Source organism: Hydra vulgaris, chromosome 04 (assembly GCF_038396675.1).
Source record: "Hydra vulgaris chromosome 04, alternate assembly HydraT2T_AEP".
Classification (NCBI taxonomy): domain Eukaryota; kingdom Metazoa; phylum Cnidaria; class Hydrozoa; order Anthoathecata; family Hydridae; genus Hydra; species Hydra vulgaris.
This window is the reverse complement of record NC_088923.1, coordinates 28,819,019-28,840,000: the sequence shown is the minus strand read 5'-3', so window position 1 is coordinate 28,840,000 and position 20,982 is coordinate 28,819,019. Positions and strand designations below refer to the sequence as shown.

General features: G+C 25.6%; 1 protein-coding gene across 1 annotated transcript in view; it reads right to left on the bottom strand.

Moving 5' to 3' along the window:
• The window catches only part of LOC101241397 (inositol polyphosphate multikinase), a 21,287-nt gene extending 5,305 nt beyond the window's left edge, over window positions 1-15,982 (bottom strand). Inside the window, exons 1-4 of the mRNA XM_065795996.1 lie at window positions 15,739-15,982; window positions 13,612-13,782; window positions 4,946-5,118; window positions 947-1,046 (exon numbers count right to left, since the gene is read on the bottom strand). Of these exons, the coding sequence (XP_065652068.1) occupies window positions 947-1,046; window positions 4,946-5,118; window positions 13,612-13,782; window positions 15,739-15,817 (523 nt within the window). The 5' untranslated portion in view covers window positions 15,818-15,982. The remainder of the gene's footprint in view (window positions 1-946; window positions 1,047-4,945; window positions 5,119-13,611; window positions 13,783-15,738) is intronic.
• Between the last annotated feature and the right edge of the window lie 5,000 nt (window positions 15,983-20,982).

Below are 20,982 nucleotides of genomic sequence, written 5' to 3'. Positions count from 1 at the left end.
AATTTTTGTTCCTATGGACCTGTATATATATTAGGGACAAACCCAAATCTGTTTTAGTACTGCTGCAGTGGTATAGGCACCCAAACAAAAGCATCCAAAAAAAATTTTTTTATTTGCTTTTTTATTAAAAATAGAAGAAAAAAATATCAGTTTGAAATCCAGTAAAATATAAATAATTTTAAGTTTATTTTATCTACCTCATATCTACCTCATTTTATCACCACATATCTACCTCATTTTTTATTCTATTTATATTTTATTCTTCGGTTACTAACTAACGTTGAAAAAATGAATGTCATTACAAAACTTTACTTTAAAAACTTGTTGCAAAATTTTATAACAATGGAATGTATAAAAAATTTGCTTTTTAGAAAAATAGAACGATTTTAAAATATCCATTTAAACTACAGTTAAATTTTGTTTTTCAGCAATTAAGAGTAAACTGCTTTTGATAATAAATGAACAAAAGTAAAAAATTTCAGTCTATATATATATAATAACTATTGCGCAAATTTTAATTGAATGAATGAACTTTTGATCTTTAGCTTACTATTTTAGTTTACGTGAGGAAAACGAAAAAAAGAAACTGTTTCTTTTCCATATTCTTTTTGACTTTTAATATAATAAAAATAATGATTACAATAACTTAATAACAGTTTTATTAAGATCTGTTTAAAATAACCCATAGTAAATGCTACTTTTTTTTTTAATTATACTTAATGATTAAAAAAATATTATACATTTTTTTAAATATGTTTCTGAAATATAATATGTTTTTTAATCAAAAAATATAACATTTTTAAAATTATGTTTACCATAATTATCTCTTCTTTAATTATCTTTAATTTAAAAGATGCCTTAAAATCACTTTTCAAAATTATTAACTTTTAGTAAAAGTTAAATAAAGAAGCTGTTATCTTCATTAGAAGATTACATATAAACTTACAATAAGCTGTTACTTTATCTTCATCAGAAGAATAGCAAGTACAAGAACGAAAACCACGTCCATCTATTGAATAGTAACAGTTTGATTCTTCATTATATAACTAAAATAAAAATAAAAAGGTATATTTATATTTTATGTATTTACTTTATATCATTTTGATACAGAAAATTAATTTTTTTTGTTAAGTGTAAAATTATTTTTTTACACATGAAAATTATCAACATTAAAAATTTAATTTTAACAACTATTTTAATTTATTTGCTATTTATATTTATTTGCAGCTATCGCCCTCTTAGAAATCCTAATAACCCTAAAAGGTTTTAACTCTAAAAAACCCTAATCATATGACCCTTACAAGTTTTATCTTTAAGAAATCGTAACTACATGACCTTTACAATTTTTAACTTTAAAAAACCCTAATAAGATGACCTTTCAGGTTGGGATGGCAATCCAGAAAATTTTGGCGACTAATCCCAGGATTTTGGGATGAAAAATTTGTACGGAATCCTGAAATTCCAGGATTCCATACAAATTATTCGTCCCGAAATCCCGGGGTTAGTCGCCGAAATTTCCCGGGATTTCGGGATTGTCTTAAAAAAGTAAAAGTACAAAAAGTTTCAGCTTAATTTGTAATTAAGAAATTTAGACATAAAATGTAAATATAGGCTTTGGAATTGTAGCTGCTTGGTTTTGTAGCTGTTTATCCTCTTTGCAATGTTTTTTTATTCTCCCTCTTTCTGTATTTTATCGAAAATGCAAACTAAAAACATTATTGCTTATTTACAATATTATACTATATATACATTTTTTATATGTTTAATCGTACATATTTTGTACAATTAAACATATAAAAAATGTATATATAGTATAATATTAAAACTAATATATTATTAAAAATAAATAAAATTTTAGCACTTGCTAATTGGAAGATTAAACATTTTTAATAAAAGAAATACCCTTTTATTTTGAATTTTCTAATTCATTTTAATTCCAATGTTTGCGTGATTTTAATTTCATTTTTATGTCCACTCAATTTAATTACAAATGTGTGCGTGATTTACTAATGTTTAATTAATGAAGTTATCAAAATATAGAAGGTTTATAAAACTACAAAGTTTACTTAACGTCTGTTCAACTGATGAAGTTATCCAAATACATAAGGTTTATTAAATAAACTTTAGTTATCGTTATTTTAAGTAGAAATTGTTTTTGAAGAGAAAGATTATAATCAAGATTTAAATGATTCATTGTTAATTAATGAAACATCTGAAGTTAAATTTTGGCACCAAATTATTGGTTATAACAAAAACGTCAGGAAAATTGTAAAAATGTTTAAAAGGTTCTTAAACAGAAATAAAAACTATTTACAAAAGTACGTAAAAATTGAGTTTAGAAAGATCATCATTTTATCATAGATTGCAAAATCCGATGTAGCAGCTTAAATGAGAACTTAAAATTAAAAGCTAAAAAGGCACTTCTAGATTTAGAATTGGATTTCAACATCGATAATTCAATTAAGATGAACGAGAAAGAATATAAAATGATATCTGATTTAGTAGTACTTTTACTCCCAATAAAGCAACTGTGGTAGCACTTTGTCGAAAAGACCCAACTTTAATTTCTTCTGACAATGCATAAAAGTTTATTTTGACAAAAATAAATGAATAACAATCTGAAATCAGAAACCAATTGTATAATGCTTTGAGTCACTGAATTTAAGAGTGGAGAACACTGTTAAGGAGCTTAGTATATCTTCGTGGCCAGGTTACTTTATAAAAAATTCCAGAAGTTTTTCTACCAAATACAAGTACCAAAAATAAAAAAATTATAATAAACCTGATAAAGTGTTTTTAGTCAGCAAATATAATAACAGCAGCAGACTTGAGTAGAATAATGTCGAAACAATTAAAATGAACAAATTAAATGAAGTGATGGAAAAAATATTAGCAGCAATACAAACACAAAATATAAAGGTAAAAAATAACTTATAAAATTCAAAAAGAAATACTGTTATTTGAAAGCAGTAGCTTATGATTAGATCACCTTAAAAAAAATATGATTATATATTATCTATATGGCCAACAAGTACAAATTCAAAAAAGCATTCTCAGTTTTTATGTTCAAAAAATCAAATATGATTAAGCAATGAAATGATTGACACAATTTGATTTTTTAGGGTAGTACTTTCAAAAATAAATATAACTCATGTATATTCATGCATGTTCATATTATTTTTAGTTATTATTTTTATTTATTCTGTGTTATCATTTTAAAGTATTGTTTTATAATTTAAATTACTTAGATTAATGAAGTACTTTATTTATGTCATAATTAAATTAATCACTTAAAGTGATTAATTTAATTATTATTAAACATTTTAATACTTATCAAATTAAGCATTTGATAAGTATTAAAATGTTAGTTTTTCTTATACTTCTCTTTCTACAATTGTGTTTTATTCTATTCAATCCCAGGATATACCAGCATTTCCCGGGGACAACTTTTTCAATCCCGAAATCCCGGGATTGAAAATTTCCGGGATTTTTGCCATCCCTACTTTCAGGTTTTAACTCTAAAAAACCCTAATAACATGATCCTTACAGGTTTTAACTCTAAAAAATCCAATTAACATGACCCTCACAGGTTTTATCTCTAAAACCCAAATATTATGACAATTACAGGTTTTATCTCTAAAAAATTCCTAACAACATGACCCTTACAGTTTTTAACTCTAAAAACCTCTAATAACATGACCCTTACAGGTTTTGAGCAATTTGGGCAAATTTAAAAAATTCAAGATTCAAGATCAGGTTTTAACTCTTAAAATTCCTAATAACATGACCTTTACAGGTTTTAACTCTAAAAACCTCTAATAACATGACCCTTACAGGTTTTGAGCAAATACAGAAGTGTGATCAAATTCAAGATCAACTGCCTGTTCTAAGCAATTGAATAAAAAAACTTTTTGTCAAAACAGAAGTATAAAATTGAGTAGTCATCAAATAGAGCCACTTGAGATGTAAGATTGTCAGGAAGATCATTAATGTAGATAGAAAACAATACCAAGAATTTTGAGATTCCGATTTACAGAATTTACTAGAAATAAGCCAAGAATTTACTAGAAATAAAGAAGAGTGTTGGCCATCAAGGATGACTTTAATACTGCCGTTAGAAAGAAACGATTTAATAATCATATAAATTTTCTCAGATAAACCAAATAAAGCAAGTCTATAGAGAAGACTGGCATGTCAAACTTTATCGATAGCTTTTGATGTATTAAGAAATATAAGACATTAGATAAAGGCAGCAAGGCAATTGATGACTTCATCTAATGTATGATAGAATCTTTCAGTTATAGCAATTATCAAGTTCGAAGGAGTAGATCAAAAACCATACTGATTGTCAGAGAGAAAGTTATTAGACTCAAGGTGGCAGAAACTGGTTGATTAAAAAATCAAAGATCCTGCTAATAATAGAGAGAAGACTGGTGGGACAATAGATGGAGGAGTCATAATGCTCTCCAGAGTTTTTAAAAATTGGAACTACAGATGCCATTTTTTAACAGGCAATAAAACAAGATTCAGTCAAGCACATAATAATTAGCTTAAAGGGAATTGAAGAGAGTTCTGGAGAACGCTAGTGTAAGACTATACAGAAATGTTGTATGGACTTCAAACCAAATAAGAGTTCATCTGCAAAGAGACGAAAGACACCAGCCAAAGGATCTTAATGAAGAAAATCAAAAAAAGAGTTTTCAGTTTTAGTGTAGTGGTAGGTAGTGAACATAATAGCAACAATGTTAGCAGAGGAATAAAAAGAAAGAGCATTGTCAATTTGATCAGAAATTACATTCAACTACATATACTACTATTTTGTAACTAAAGTAAGACATATTTTTGCAGAGATTTTGCAACTAATAATTTATTATATATATACATTATACAATAGTATTTATTTTACATTCTTCGGATATTGTTGATTATAATAAAAAAATAATACCTTCATCCCAGATATTCGAAATCCAATTTTTGTTTGAGCATTAAACTTTCCTTCTTCTTTAATTTTTTTTTCCATTGATGCAAATGGATCGTAGGTAACTCTACCTAATTTGATATCCATTATATTAGGATAAGCAAAGTTTGCAAGAAGATTTTCCAGTTTCAAGTAAGAATCTTTAGTTGCGTTAAAGGATTTTTTTTCAATTTTGAATAAAAGTTTTTAAATTAACTTAGTTATCTTGCAAACCTCAATTTACAAAAATATAACTTTAATTAGAGCAAAAAAGAGTGACATATTTAACATATAAACAACTTTAATTAGAGCAGAAAAGAGTGATATATTTAACATATAAACAACTTTAATTAGGACAGAAATGAGTGACATATTGAACAACTTTAACTAGAACAGAAAAAAGTGACATAACAACTTTAGTGTAAATTGACTTTTGAAATTTAAAAACTGAAAAATAAACCTAAAAAAAAACTTGTTCCTAAACATAAAAATATTTAGAATAAGTAATGGCATAAAAACAAGAAAATTTTCTTAATTGTTTAATTAAATAAAGAATATTTTCAAGCTAACGCTAAATCATTAAGTAACACGGTATAATTGAACAATATCTAGAATTAAATTTAACAATATCTAGAAAAATTAATGTATACAAGGCAAAGTTCATTATGACCACTAAAGTAATCTGTTAATTAAATAAAACCTAAACACAAAAAATACATAATAAATATTAAAAATAAAATAAGGATATGTAATATGATTTATATGATTTTCTATATGATTTACCTATTTATATATAAAAAGTGAGAAAACTTGCATTAACAACCAGTGACACTTGATGTTTGTTACTATAAAAATTTCAGTGACATTTATATTACAAATATTCAAAAAAATCTTTTTATATTACTTAATTATATTAGGTATTCACATCAAGTGTATGTCTCTCCTAATCATTACTGGTGTAAAATGGTCTGAATACTAAGATTTAGGAGCTAGGATTAAGGAGACAAATTTCAAAATTGCTTATTCCCAATTTAAAAAAAAACACTAAATAAAACTAGGCTTTTTATAAAGCACTTTTTACTTGCATTAAAACATTATGATTTCTGTTTTAATTTTAGTTTAAATTATTCAAAGAAAACTATAAAATCATTCTTTAAGTAATATTCTATTTGAACTAGTATATTGAATTATAATTAGGAATCATAAAGAAAAAAAATCTTAATAAATTAATTTATTAAAACTACTTCATTAATACAATACAAAACAATGATAAATTATTATTAAATCACTATATCAAATAAATAGTATATCAAACACTATATCAAACAAAAATGTAGATTTATTAATAAATAAATCTATTATTAATATATAATCTAAGTTAATTTATTAAATCTAGTATATTAATACAGTGTAAAACAACGATTAAATCACTTTATCAAATAAATAACTATTAAATTGGTTCACAGTTTAAACACTGGGGCTTCACGATAGATGCGCTGTAGTGAATATGACTGTTAAGGGAAATCTTAAAACAACTTAATGACCTGGTGTGTGCAACTTTTCATGAAAGACATTCCAATGCATAAAAATGTGGGTTTTAATGAAGTTGTATTGCAATACAACAGTTATTATCTTTTTCTCGATATACACGTGTGTGATGACGGTATAACAGAGGAATGCTAATAGGTGCAATTTCATTACATGCCAGGAGATGATGCCAATATTGTTGTCTGTTTTATATCATGTCACCACAGATGTGCCTTTCTTTTAAGGTAGTAAGGCCTAGTAACTCATATGAGATTTTTATTGCATAATGCTGAACTCATTCTAATACATGGATAACTTTCTTGAGATGAGGGTTCCATGCGGTAATGCATGGAACCCTCATCTCAAGAAAGTTGCCGAATTCGAGATGTGGGCATAAGTGGGATAAAGCTTTTTGGATAGTTTCATCTCTACCTATAAGTCTTCCTTTGATTTGTAGCGACTCTTTACCAATGAATTTTAATGAAATGAAAACTTAAATAGTTACATGCTTGGCCTGGGCATTTACATTCGTAAGAATTCGCTCATATGTCGCAAAACTAGGTTTGAACCCACAGACTATTTTTTTATATGCTTTCGTTTAGCACCATTTTGCTCTATCGTTGTTCTATATCGCTATTCTTTATGAGTTGGAAAGTTCACTATTCAAATAGTGAACTTTCCAACTCATTTTCAGACAACCAGAACCATCTACCTTCTCTACTCTACTTATGTCTTGTTTCTGATCCTAGTCAGTGCTCAGTTTCTCCACGTTCACCTTTAGGTTCTTCTGATCACAGTTTGATCTCTCTAAAACTAATATCTCATTCTTCTTCATCACCTGAATCCCCCTATTATCGAACCTCTTACAACTACAGTAAAGCTGACTGGGATTCTTTCCGTGGGATTCTTTCTCTACATTCACCCTTAGGTTACTTCAACTAACTTCTAACTTTTTATTATATATTTTATTAACTATTTCATACTTATTATGTACCTAACAATTTCATACTTTCTATATACCTAACAATTGTTTTATACTTAACAATTATTTCTAGAGTTGGTCTCACTACACTTCCTATACCTCACTTGTGAACTATGTTAGCGCCACCTTTACTTAGATTGTTGACACCTTTACTATCCTTATGTCAAAGTAAAGAATTTGATTTACATGCACGACAAGCTTTAGAATATTTGTCAAATTTTCAGACTTTTTTTCATCTATGAAGAATTGTTATCAACATTTTTCTTAAGAATAAAAGAATTGTCTATACCAGCGTAATCTGTATATCATGCATAATCTTTTAAAAAGATTAAATTCAGGAAAACTAAATAAATAAATTATCTTTAATATAATTACTTTTATTTTGCTTGACAAAAAAAAAATTCAATATTTTACGGACAATAACAACAATAATACCTGTTCTTGCTTTTTAAATTGTTTTACATAAATTCTAAACTCTAAAATAAAAAATTGATTTGATCTTTTTTTTTTTTTTTTTTTTTTTGTATAATTTTGGTTAATATCCAGATATTTGAATTTTTACTACTTTTGTAAAAATTTCAAATTTATAAAGAAAACACTGCAAATATTCAAATATTCTGCAAATATTCAAAGAGTATTAATTTTTAGACATGTTACAATTTTGAAAACTGGTCTTCTATTTTTTTTTAAATTGCAAAATATCTGTCTGTATAAATTAAGTAGGTATAAATAAATAAATTCATGGAAAAAATAATAATAATAAAGTGAGAAAAAGCAAACAGTCAGAGAAAGAAAGATAGAAATAGTGTAAAGAATAGTGTATTAAAAATAAAAACAATGCAGGACGAAAAAAAAATTACATTTGAACAAAACACGTCTTGAACTTTGAATAATTGATTTAAAATCTAGATAAATTTAATAAAACAACTTGTTAAAACCCTTTATTAATGTATAATTAGACAATGAAAATTAGTCCCAAGTGGATTCTTCGACTAGTTTTAAGTTAATAATATTATAATATATAAATATATGTATATAATGTTAAACTTAAGTTACTCTAAGCACACCGAAGCAAAACTAAATTAAAAGAAAAGTAAAAGATATGTAGAAATGGTGTAAAAGATATATATTAATAGTGAGAAGACTCGAATAGAAAAAGAAGGAAGGTATATATAGAGAAAGTGTAATCAAGAAATAATAACAAATATAGTAAGAATATAATTTTAACAATTTTCAATGCAGAAAAAAAAAACTTACGCCTCAATGCTGTTTTTATTTAGATGCTGAAAACAAAATGATATTCATTCACAATGCTATTTATTCAGAAGCTCAATCATAAAAAAAATTAATAAAAATAAAACAAAAAAGATAAAAGGTAAATTTTGCCTTAGTAATTATTACTTAAATTTTATTTAAGTAATTATATATTATTTTTAAATATTATTTTAATATTACCAAAAATAATCAAAGGCTAAGTTGTTCAAAATGATTAAATTGTTAATTAAAAATATATGGTTATGTATCGATAAAATTATGAAAAAATAGTATTTTTCATTTCAATTTTAGGTCACTTTAAAACATAAAACCAAATTATTATAAAAAATTTATTACAATTGGTGACAAGGATAGAAGGGTCATGTAAAAAAACATCCAATTTTTTTGAAAAATGTAACCTTAAGCCTCAGATTTTGCTGATTTTTACACCACTCAAAGATTTTAACAAGTTATGAACATTCCCAAAATTTAATTATCTAATTCCAAATGGTTTCTAACATATAACTATTCAAACTTTGCTTTGAACCAACAAAAATCCACCATTTTAAAAATTGCCTTTTTTCTGTTCTGTGTGCAATGGAAAGCTGAAAATGTGAACACATTTTGAGGCAAGGAATACAATAAAAAAACTTAAAGTATTTAAAAACAAACATAACATCTGTAATTTTGAGCTTTATTGCAACTTTATTGGGGCAAGTTTAATTACAAAAATGCTGATGTTGCTTGATTTTTTTTTTTTTTTAATGTCACTCTGAATAGTTAGAATTGTTACAAATAATTGGAGAGTGGTCTTTTCTTAAAAGGATCCCAAACCACCATTTGAGATCCTTTTAAGAAAAAGAGTGTTTTATTTCTAAGAGTTTCAGTATTTCGATTTTTTTTTTGTTTGCATAAGAGACAGATTATGTAAACAAATTAAAAAGTCAATGATGTCATTTACTAAAACTCTTTAGAATAAAATGTGCTTGAATAAACTATCCTATTCTGTAGATTGCGGCATTTATTATGCTGACTTTTAGGCCTACAATAAAATGGAGAAAGCGAGTTTTGAATAAAATAAGTTAGTTTTTCATGGTATTCATTTGTGCTTTTGTTTTAATCAAAAAAATTTAGCACAAACATTTTTTTTATCATTTTCTTTAATATGAACATAACATGTCTCGGAGGTTTGCGATCCTTTTAAACAGAAAAAAAACATAGCCACATTTACTTAAATTTGTTGCTTAAAAACAGGAATTATGAAAAACCAAAAAAAAAAACTCTTAAGTGCTTAATACACAGAAGTTGATGTTTAATAACTATTAGAAAATTTTCCGACTTACCCTGTGCTTATTAAGACCCCTCCCCCTGTTAATTAAATTTTATTTAGGGATGCAGAGTCTCAAAAAGGATTACAGTTTGAAAGTCACAAAAAGATTACATTTTTAGTATCTAGGAGCTCTAAAAATACAAAAAACTTTATGGACTACTAATGGGAAAAAAATAAAACCAGAGACCAGGAAAAAATAGATATATAAAGCCAGAATCCTTTTGGGACTCCGCATCCTTAATTTTACTTGTTATGAACAAAGAAACTGTACCTCAAAACTAAAAAAACCTTTTTATTTCTTATTTTCTTATTTTTGAGACCAGTTTAGGCCTGAGAAATTAGAAAATATAAACTCACTTATAAAAATAAAAATAAAAACTCCTACCTACCTGTTTATTAATACAACCTTTCTCCTCCCTCTGCCTTCCTGTCCTCATTTATAACATCTGGACAAACATTTGATTTGTCTATTGATTGAAAGAGTTTAACAAGTTTATTAGGCTAAACTTTGAGTTGTAAAGTGACCAGTATGAACTATTTTCTTTAAAATATTTTTAGGAAAAAAAAACAGAGGTAGATTGTTTATATCTGTTATGGTATTCTAACGATTATTACATACTGACTATGAATTAGCTTTTAGGCTCAATTTTATAAACTATTAAATGCCTAATTAAATAAAATAATAAATGCTCCATCATATAAAACATGTTATGGCACGTATAATGTAGAAAGTGATAAAATAATAAAATGCAGAAAATGATGGTAACCAACATTATTTAATATTGAAGTCTTTTACCAATAATTATCTCAACCAATTGTTGGCCACTGGTCAATAAAAAAACTATTGTTAATTATTCATTAAAATAAATTTATAAAGTCAAAACTTGTTTGGTATAGTAATAAAAATTTAATAAAATATTTAGAAACATTAAATAAAAAAGTCAGGTTATGGTTCTAAATTTCCCCATTTAATATATCTACAAATGATATACATTTGACAATGTTTTTTATTTCTGTTTTAGGAAATCCAATTATTTGTGAACTTTAAAAAAAAATTGAGCCTAAACATCTGCATTTTTATAATTCAACTGGTAACTTCCTGGTAAAATTTAAGATAGCATTTTATAAAATTACCAAGAAAACAGAACAAGTCAGCAACAAATAAACGAACAATTTGATATGCTCAAAACTGTTTCAGATTCATTACTGTCAAGTTACTCTCAGGTGCTTAATACAATGTGGGGTGGGAATAAAAGGATGGATGGGAATTTTTATCCAGATGTAATTAATGGGAGAATATGGGAAAAGAAGCAGGGGGAGGTTGTTTTAACAAACAGGTGAGTGGGAATTTTTTTTTTTTTTTTTTCTATAAATGAGTTTATATTTTCTAATTTTTAAGACCCAAATTCTTTTTTTTTTAAATTTGAGTTACAGTTTCTTTTTTTATAATAAGTAAAATTTAAAAAGAAGAGGGGGTTTAAATATGCTTAGGCTGAGTAGAAAAATTTTCCAAAAATTATTAAACATCAACTTCTGTGTATTAAGCAGTAAGAGTACCACCTTTTTTTTTCCTTTGATTTTTCATAATTTCTTTTTTATAAGTAACGAATTTAAGTAAATTTGAGTAATTTCTTTTTCATAAGTAACAAATTTAAGTAAATGTTTTATTTCTTTCTAAGAAAAGACCACTCTCAAAAAAATTGCAACAATTCTAACTAAACTATTCAGGATGACATCTGAAAGAAAAAAAAATCGAGCTACATCGGCAATTACATCGCAAACAGAAACAAAGACAAGTTTAAATAAACATATGTTAGAAATTGGAATGTTTTTAACTTATTAAAATCTTTGAGTGGTGTAAAAATCAACAAAATCTGAGACTTGTGTTGCATGGCCTAATTGTTTTCACACGGAATTGCACAGAAAGGAACATGGTGATGAGGCATCTTTCTGTAGAAAAGACAGAGAATTTCAGTCAAGTTTTAAAAAATCATAAAATTTGAATTGTAAGTTTTTCAATTATATTTTCAATATTTTTAATATTATGAAGTCAACTTTTTTTTTTCATAACATTAAACATATATGCCTACTCTGTTATTATTTTTTTGGATTCTTTTAGCTCTAAGTTCTATCCTAATTCTGAGGGTTGGTATATATATATACATATATATATATATATATATATATATATATATATATATATATATATATATATATATATATATATATATATATATATATATATGTATATATATATATATATATATATATATATATATATATATATATATATATATATATATATATATATATATATCACAGGGTCTATTCTAGGAAATAAATTTTAGAGGTGGTACCCCTAGTTCTGGAGAAACTTAGAGGATATTTTGCTAAAAATCTGCATTTTTTCTCGAAAAAATAGTATTTGTCATAAAAAGTCCTCAATTTTTGATTTGGGCGGCGCCCAAATTGGCACCCTAATACACTCAACACTATCAAAAACGGTCTAGAATAGCCCCTCTATATATATAATATATAATATATATATATATATATATATATATATATATATATATATATATATATACATATATATACATATTTATATATATATATATATATATATATATATATATATATATATATATATATATATATATATATATATATATATATATATATATATATATATATATATATGTATATATATATATATATATATATATATATATATATATGTATATATATATATATATATATATATATATATATATGATATATATATATATATATATATATATATATATATATATATATATACATATCTATATATATATATATATATATATATATATATATATATATATATATATATATATATATATATATATATATATATATATACATATCTATATATATATATATATATATATATATATATATATATATATATATATATATATATATATATATATATATATATATGTATATATATATGTATATATATACACACATATATATATACATATATATGTATATATATATATATATATATATATATATATATATAAACTTTGATGAAGTCAAGGCAAAGACAAAAAGACCAGGACAAGACAAAAACATTAACTTTAGTTGTTTTCTTTTACAATGCAAAATATTATTTAGAAGTTCAACTTTAAATTGTAATAATATGTTTCAATATATAATTTAAATTTCATTTTGTCAGGAAAAGCAAATTGTCATACCTTGTAATTATTATCATTATGTTTTAATATCTGTTATCAATATATTACTATTATCATAACAGCTATTATAACAAACAGAAAAAAATCTACATAAGAAAGAGATTAAAACAAAACGTAATTTGAGATAAGAAAAAGATCACAGAAAAAACAAGATTCTTTATTTATTCTGCGTTTATTTATAGTATGTTATGGCTTTGTTTGTTAACATATACTCTGATTGAAAATATTACAAAACAATGTTAGACATTTATTATATTTTAACTTTAAAGTTAACACATAGAAATTAGAAAAGAGCAAATATTATTCAAAAAGATACATTTTAGATCTGCCACAACTGTTTTTCCTCCATAAAATCTTGGCAAAAATTGACAAAATTCATTAAAATATTCATCAGAGAAAACTCTATTATAAAAAACTTCTTCATTCTTTCCGCTTTGAGAGTCATTAATTGATTTCAGAACATTACCTTTATCATCTGTTAGCATGCCTAATAATAAATAAAATAACAATGTTGTTTATACCTTTTTCTAATATAAATAAATATTTATTACTAGTAAACAATTTAATAGCAATAAGAAATTCACAATACTTTAAGCATGCTTTATGATGTGACACTTTATTTATAAGGCTTGTCAAATCTGCTAGTGAGATCTGTTTTGAAACTTCTGCTTTCAATTCTACCCACCAGTTTTCAGCGGATCTTAAATCGAGTGAACTACCAAGCAACAGGCCAAGTACATTAATTGCACTTTCTTGACCAATGCTTGCCTGATGACAAGTTAACCCATCATGCATGAAAACCTCAAACTTTCTAATTCAAAGCCATTAAAAAATTCAAACTTTCTTATTCAAAACCATTTAGACACATTGTTCTTCAAAATTTTAAAATAATTTGTAGAATAGACAGCTTTACCTTGTTTTAAAAGGTGTAAACCAGCATAACTGTTGGGAATGATAGCACCCTAAATCATAATTGCTGGACATTGCTTAACAGATTGCAACCTATACAGGGTTGTTGCAATGTATCCAAGATTGTTGCAACATATCCAGGATAAGTGTTTGGTGGCTGGCAAACATTGACTTTAAATGCTGCAAATTGCATAAGTTGCTTTTGTATGAACACATTACTCATCACTATCTTTTAACATTATTTTGAGGTGGTCAGCAGTCACCATCTTGCTTCATTCTTACCAATATTTTAACTTGATGATGGATACTTAATCTGTGTATTTAAAATCTTAATTTATTATCTATTTTTCACTAAAATAACTTTTGAATATGTAGAGAGTAATGAAGTATAGAAGTATAATATGTAAAATAATGCATATAGGAATGAAGTATGTCATGTTGGTACATATTTTTGGTGCAGAAAGATTGGTTATATATATACATATATATATATATATATATATATATATATATATATATATATATATATATATATATATATATATATATATATATATATATATATATATATATATATATATAGATAGATAGATAGATAGATAGATAGATAGATAGATAGATAGATAGATAGATAGATATGCATATATATATCGAGAGAGAGAGAGATAAAGATAGAGATAAATCTAGGTGCTAGTTTATTTTGTGCATAGTTATAACTATAAATGATGCCCAAGTATTCATAATATTTTCAGAGGCAATAAACACACCCTTCTGTCTTATATACTAAACTGGCTTATAAGTGGATAAATTTCTTAGGATCTAATACAAATAATGATTACAGTTATGAATGCTTTATTTTATTAAGTATATATCAAGAATAAAAAATGTTTTTTCTATTTTACAAATGTGATTAATTAAATATAGGAGATTTTCCTACTTATGCATCTACATACTTGAACTAATTTGACCTTGATTTGGTACTGTTTTGTTCTTGATTTAGCACTGTTTGTTGCAAATAGTGAATTTTAAATCTTTTCATTTAAGCTGTAACTTTAGTGTTACATCTTGAAATATGTTCACATAAATAGTTGTCTACTTCTTTAGTGAAAATAATCTGAAACTCAATGCAAGTAAGACAATGAGTACACAGAATACAAGTTAGAGTAAAATACTTGAGTATTACTGGAAAATATTCTAACCTAAGTTTCACATTGAAATAGTAAAGTTCAGTGAATGTACAAAATACCTTTGTATTAAAATTGACAATATTTTGATTTTTTCTGAACACATTTATAAAACTTACTATACCATTTATTGCACATTTATAAGACACAAGTATACTGCAGCTAAATTGGCTATCTGCAAAGGAAAATATTCAAAATTGATGTCTTCCAAGAACATTGTATAAATAAATGAGAAACATTACTGACAACATTTTTTTAAATTCATATCATTACACAGTTATATCTTTAAGAATTATAAATTAAATAATGTCAATGGTTTGAAATTAGTATTATAAAATATAATTACATACATCTAACTCCCTTTTTATTGTGATGACCACCAGCTTGATGATTTAAAGCGGTGTAGTTGAAATCTTCAACAGGTGGCATTAAAAATATCAACAAAACAAGTTTTTAGGTATGTATATCTGATGCATGTATTTCTGATTTGTATAATGTAAATAGGGTGGATATACCCCTTGCACTTTTGTATGATTTATATACTAAAGCAATACACACAAATAGTAGTGCCTTGATGTTCATAAATTTCCACCTAAATTTTTTTACGAGCAAAAAAATACTTCGTAAAATAGAACTTTTATAATCAATAATTAGTACATATATGTAAATAAATACAAAATTAAATACAACAAATATATCTTTCATATACAAATATCTTTGCATACTTAGCTTTGCATGAAATATTATGAAATATTTGAAAATTTAATTAAGTTTTGAGAGGCTACCTCAAGCCTAAATATCAAGATGAATGCAAAAAAAAAATTTTTGCATACTTTTAAAAATACTTTTTTTAAAGTATATTAAGTTAGGTTTAAAAAGTAACATTTTTCAGAAATTTCAAAAATAATTGATATTTTAAACAAAAATTACTATTTTGCATTTTAATGCATAAAAACTACCAATTTTTCTCAAAAAAATAAAAAAGTTAACTTTCACATGGTTTTTGTTTAAATTTTATTATTTATATTTATTTTAAAATTTAATAAAATTCCGACAGGCGGTCTCTTAATGTTTTTGATTTTTCAAAAATTATAAAATTTGCAAGTGAAAACCAACGGTAAGTATAAGGGAATAAGGAAATTATTATTAGTATTTTATTATTATTAATATTTTTAATTATATTATATTTATTATTATATTTTTAATTATATTATTAATATTTATTATTATTAATATTTAGGAAAAAGGACACACACACACTTACGTATATATATATATATATATATATATATATATATATATATATATATATATATATATATATATATATATATATATATATATATATATATATATATATATATATATATATATATATATATATATATATATATATATATATATATATATATATATATTATATATATATATATATATATATATATATAATTATATGTTATTGTTACTATATAAATGGTTGTTGTTATTTTACAAACTATTAACATTTTTTTATTTACAACATAAAAAAAAAGACTAAAATTAATCTACTATTTTTTTGTTTGTACTTTCTCAGCTATTAAAAGTTAAAAAAAACTTAAATTAAAACGTTTGTTTATGATTGTAAACATTTTTAATTAAAAAAAAGCGTTACAAAGCGCATATATCGAAAGTAACATAAGAAAAGATTATTCTGATGAAAAAGTTTGTTTGCGCTTAGATTAACTAATGTAATTAATTATTCAACCCTATTCAGTATGTTACTGGATAATTGTACGCTTATAGCAAATAGTGGGAAATAAGTTTGAATTCTGATTTATAAACTATCAGATTTATAGCGGTTCATCCATAATCTACGTCACGATATATATTTAATTTTGACCACCTCCCGTGTACAATCTTTCACTAATGTCTGTTTTGACCTTTCTCCCCCTCTTCTTTCTCCACTCAAAGTTTTTCACTAAGTTTTGTCCAGGGCTTTTAACAATTGTCCAATGCTATTAACAATTATATGTTCTTTACAGTAAAAAAAATCTTTAGTAAAAACGTTATTCTTTAAAAATTGAGTAATCACGAAGCAGGGGCATATAGAAGTTTCCGTTTTTTACCTAAAAAGTAAAAATAATATAGTCCGTTTCAATAAACGTACATAATAATTCACTTTAGAAATAAAAACATCGCTCCAACGGATTGTTTCGTGAAACACTCCGCGAAACGAGGATATATTTGTTAAAATGAAAACAAACCCACGTTGCTTAAAAATGGCACTAATTGAATCAAAATTTATTAACAACAATAATAATAGAATAGTAATAGAAATGTAATTGGTAATGAAGATAAAATGTTAACGTTAAAAAAAAATTTTCGATATCTTATCTCAATATATTAGTATTTATAATATAATATATTACAGTATCGTCCACAATTATTTTCGTCGTGTCCATAATTATTTTCGTTGCAGTTCATAATTATTTTCGTCGCGTCTATAATTATTTTCTTCGGTTCCACAATTTTTTTCGTAATATATAATAGCAATATATTATAAATAATATTATAAATAACGAAATATATAATAGCAAACGAAAACAACACAAACATCAATCATTCGAATGTCGAAACAGAAGAACAAACAAAAAACAAAACTGCAACCGAAGAAAATATTTCTACAATAAAAAGAATGATGAATAGCAACGAATGAAATCAATCTATTGCAAATGCAACAGGTCTTTCAATAAGCACGATTCAAAACTACGAAAACTTGAACAAGATCAAAATACAGCGCCTAAAAAGCGTGGCAGAGCGGCAAGAGATAATATTGAAAGAAAGAGAGAAATTGAATTATTAATTAATGCTAATAATCCATTAACTACGATCGACATTGCAGAATTAATGCCCGAAGAACATAAATGCTCGATAACTACAATTAAAAGAGAATTAAAACAAATGGGATATACCCGTAAAAGGCTTAAATTAGTCGTTGTTGCGAGAAATTCAGCTCATGTAATAGCAACAAGGTTCACGTTTTGCAATCATGCTTTTTTCTGCAAAATTCTGATTTATATTGATGAAACCGGTTTTAATTTGCACGATTCACGACATTATGGATATGTATTGTTGGGAAGTACCCCATATATTACAGTCCCCTCACAGAGAGAAAGGAATTTTATCTTAATATGCGCCATTTCAGTTACGGGATGTTTTGGTTTTAAAATAAAGGTTGGGGCCTTTAATACTGCTAGCATGAACGAGTGGATCGAACAAAATTTAAGTCCAGCTTTAAGTGATCGAAGACATGTTGTAATAATGAACAATGCGCGATTCCACCATTCATCAACTGTAGATTCGGCATTTCGAGAAAGCAATTGTACTATCCAGTTTTTACCACCTCACAGCCCTCAACTTAATCCTATCGAGAAGTTTTTTGGTGTGATGAAAAATTTATTCAGAAGGGTACAACCACGACCTAATAATCCACAAGAAATGATTAACATTATTGAATACTCTTTTGAAATTTAATTATGCATGAGTGGGTGTTAAAAGGAATTCAGCGTAATGAGTTTATGTGATTGAATTATGCTTGAATTTTTTTACTAAATTTACTGTAAAACATTTGAAAAATAAAGTACTTTTATTACGAAAGTAATTGCGGACGCGACGAAAATAATTATGGACGCGGCGAAAATAGTTATGGACTGCAACAAAATAAATTATGGACGCGACGAAAATAATTGTGGACGATACTGTAATTATGGACGCGACGAAAATAATTATGGACGCGACGAAAATAATTGTGGATGATACTGTATATATCTGTATTTTAAAACAACCGAAAAGAGATCAGTATCAAATAAAAATATCTGCTAAGATGGAATGTTTTATTTATAAATGCTTTTTTCAGCTCTGATTTTGTAGATGAAATTTGAGTTGCAACAAATATCAATAAAAAGATAATAACATATAAAAATAAAGGATTACATTGAAATTTAAATATAAATTTGAATTACGCATTTTTATTTTTGTTTAATCAGTTATTTTAAAAAACAATCGGAAATGTCTTTGATTTGATAATAGAATTTTATCCAATTAACTTATTTGTTTTTGTTTATGGCAAAAAATCGTCTCACCCGAGTGTGATTCCACCATGGTGCTCTTTAATTAAGAGACCGTGAAACGCAAAGTTTTAAAAAATGCGGGGGCTAATATTAACATTCTATAGAATGGACGCAAAAGATTATAAAAGTTTGTTTGATTCTTTTATGTTTTTACTTTGCTTAGTCTGTTAGAAAAATAATGAAAACGCTATATTTTTGGCTGTTCTCCGAATACTTATTTCAGAAAAATAAAGTCAAATGAATCTAAAATTTTTGTTGTTGTTTGACTTAATCAACTTAATGTCCACTTAATCAAAAACATACTAAACAATTGGCTTACAGAAAATAAAAGTAGAACTAATTTTTTATGAAAATGCTGTTGAGAAAACTAGTTGGAATCATTTAATAAAATTTTTTGAAGCTGAATAATTTTTTCTAAGTTTTGCGTTGTTACTCACTCTATAAGTAACAGGCCGTGTCACGGCCTGTTACTTATAGAGCGCCCTGGATCCCACTAAAGCTAAGCAATCTCAATTATTGCGTACATGTCACAAACGCGCACATGCCTCTCTTTCAAGATAAGCTTATCAGATTGCGCATATCTCTGCCAATTCTGAGCCTGTATAGGGTTTTAAAATATGCATATTTTGAAACCCTATACAGGCTCAGAATAGGCAAGAATATGAGCATTATGATTCGCTGATTATGAAAGAGAGGCAAGTACGCATTTGTTAAAAAGCATCATTTAAATCAAGCAGGTTTTCAAAATAAAGTAGTGATAACCTAAGTTTATCAATACAAGTCTCGTGTTACTATTAACACAGGAAACTTATTTTATTTTAGTACTGTTCAGAGCATTTAAAAGGTATTAAAATCTTTTTGTACAAGATAAAGTTTATCTGGGTGTTGGGGATGTTATCTGTTGTTAATTTAAAGAAATGGAAAAAAAAATTTTTAAATAAATTCGAAAAGATCTATAAATGTATTTTCGTAAAAAATAATGTCCTTGGCCTTCTAGCTTGAATACTCAAATACAAAGTTTATATGCAGTGGTATGAAATTACTGCTGAAGTAATTTTGCATACAAAGATTATATGCAGTTTTACCGGCGGACGTGTATATCAGGTACCCCCTTTAGTAAGTCCGTAAAAAACGAGTCACGTTTTACCCATAACATTTATTGAAAATTATACTCTAACCCTGAACCCAAAAAAACATTTATGCATTGAAAACTATACTAAAACCAAACCCTAAGCCAAAGCTAAACCAAATCCAGAGCCTAACCAGAAGTTTCAAGGTTAGGGTTTGGTTAGTGTATGGTTTTTAACAATACTCGTTTCGTATAAGACTTTTTTGCGGACTAACTAAAGGGGAATGCCTGAAATACACATCCGCCGTTTTACCAGAACACTAGTGGAGAACTTTATTTATAAGTTGATTTATATGTTAATTATAAAGAGATTTATATGTTAATTATAAAGAGATTTATATGTTAATTATAAAAAG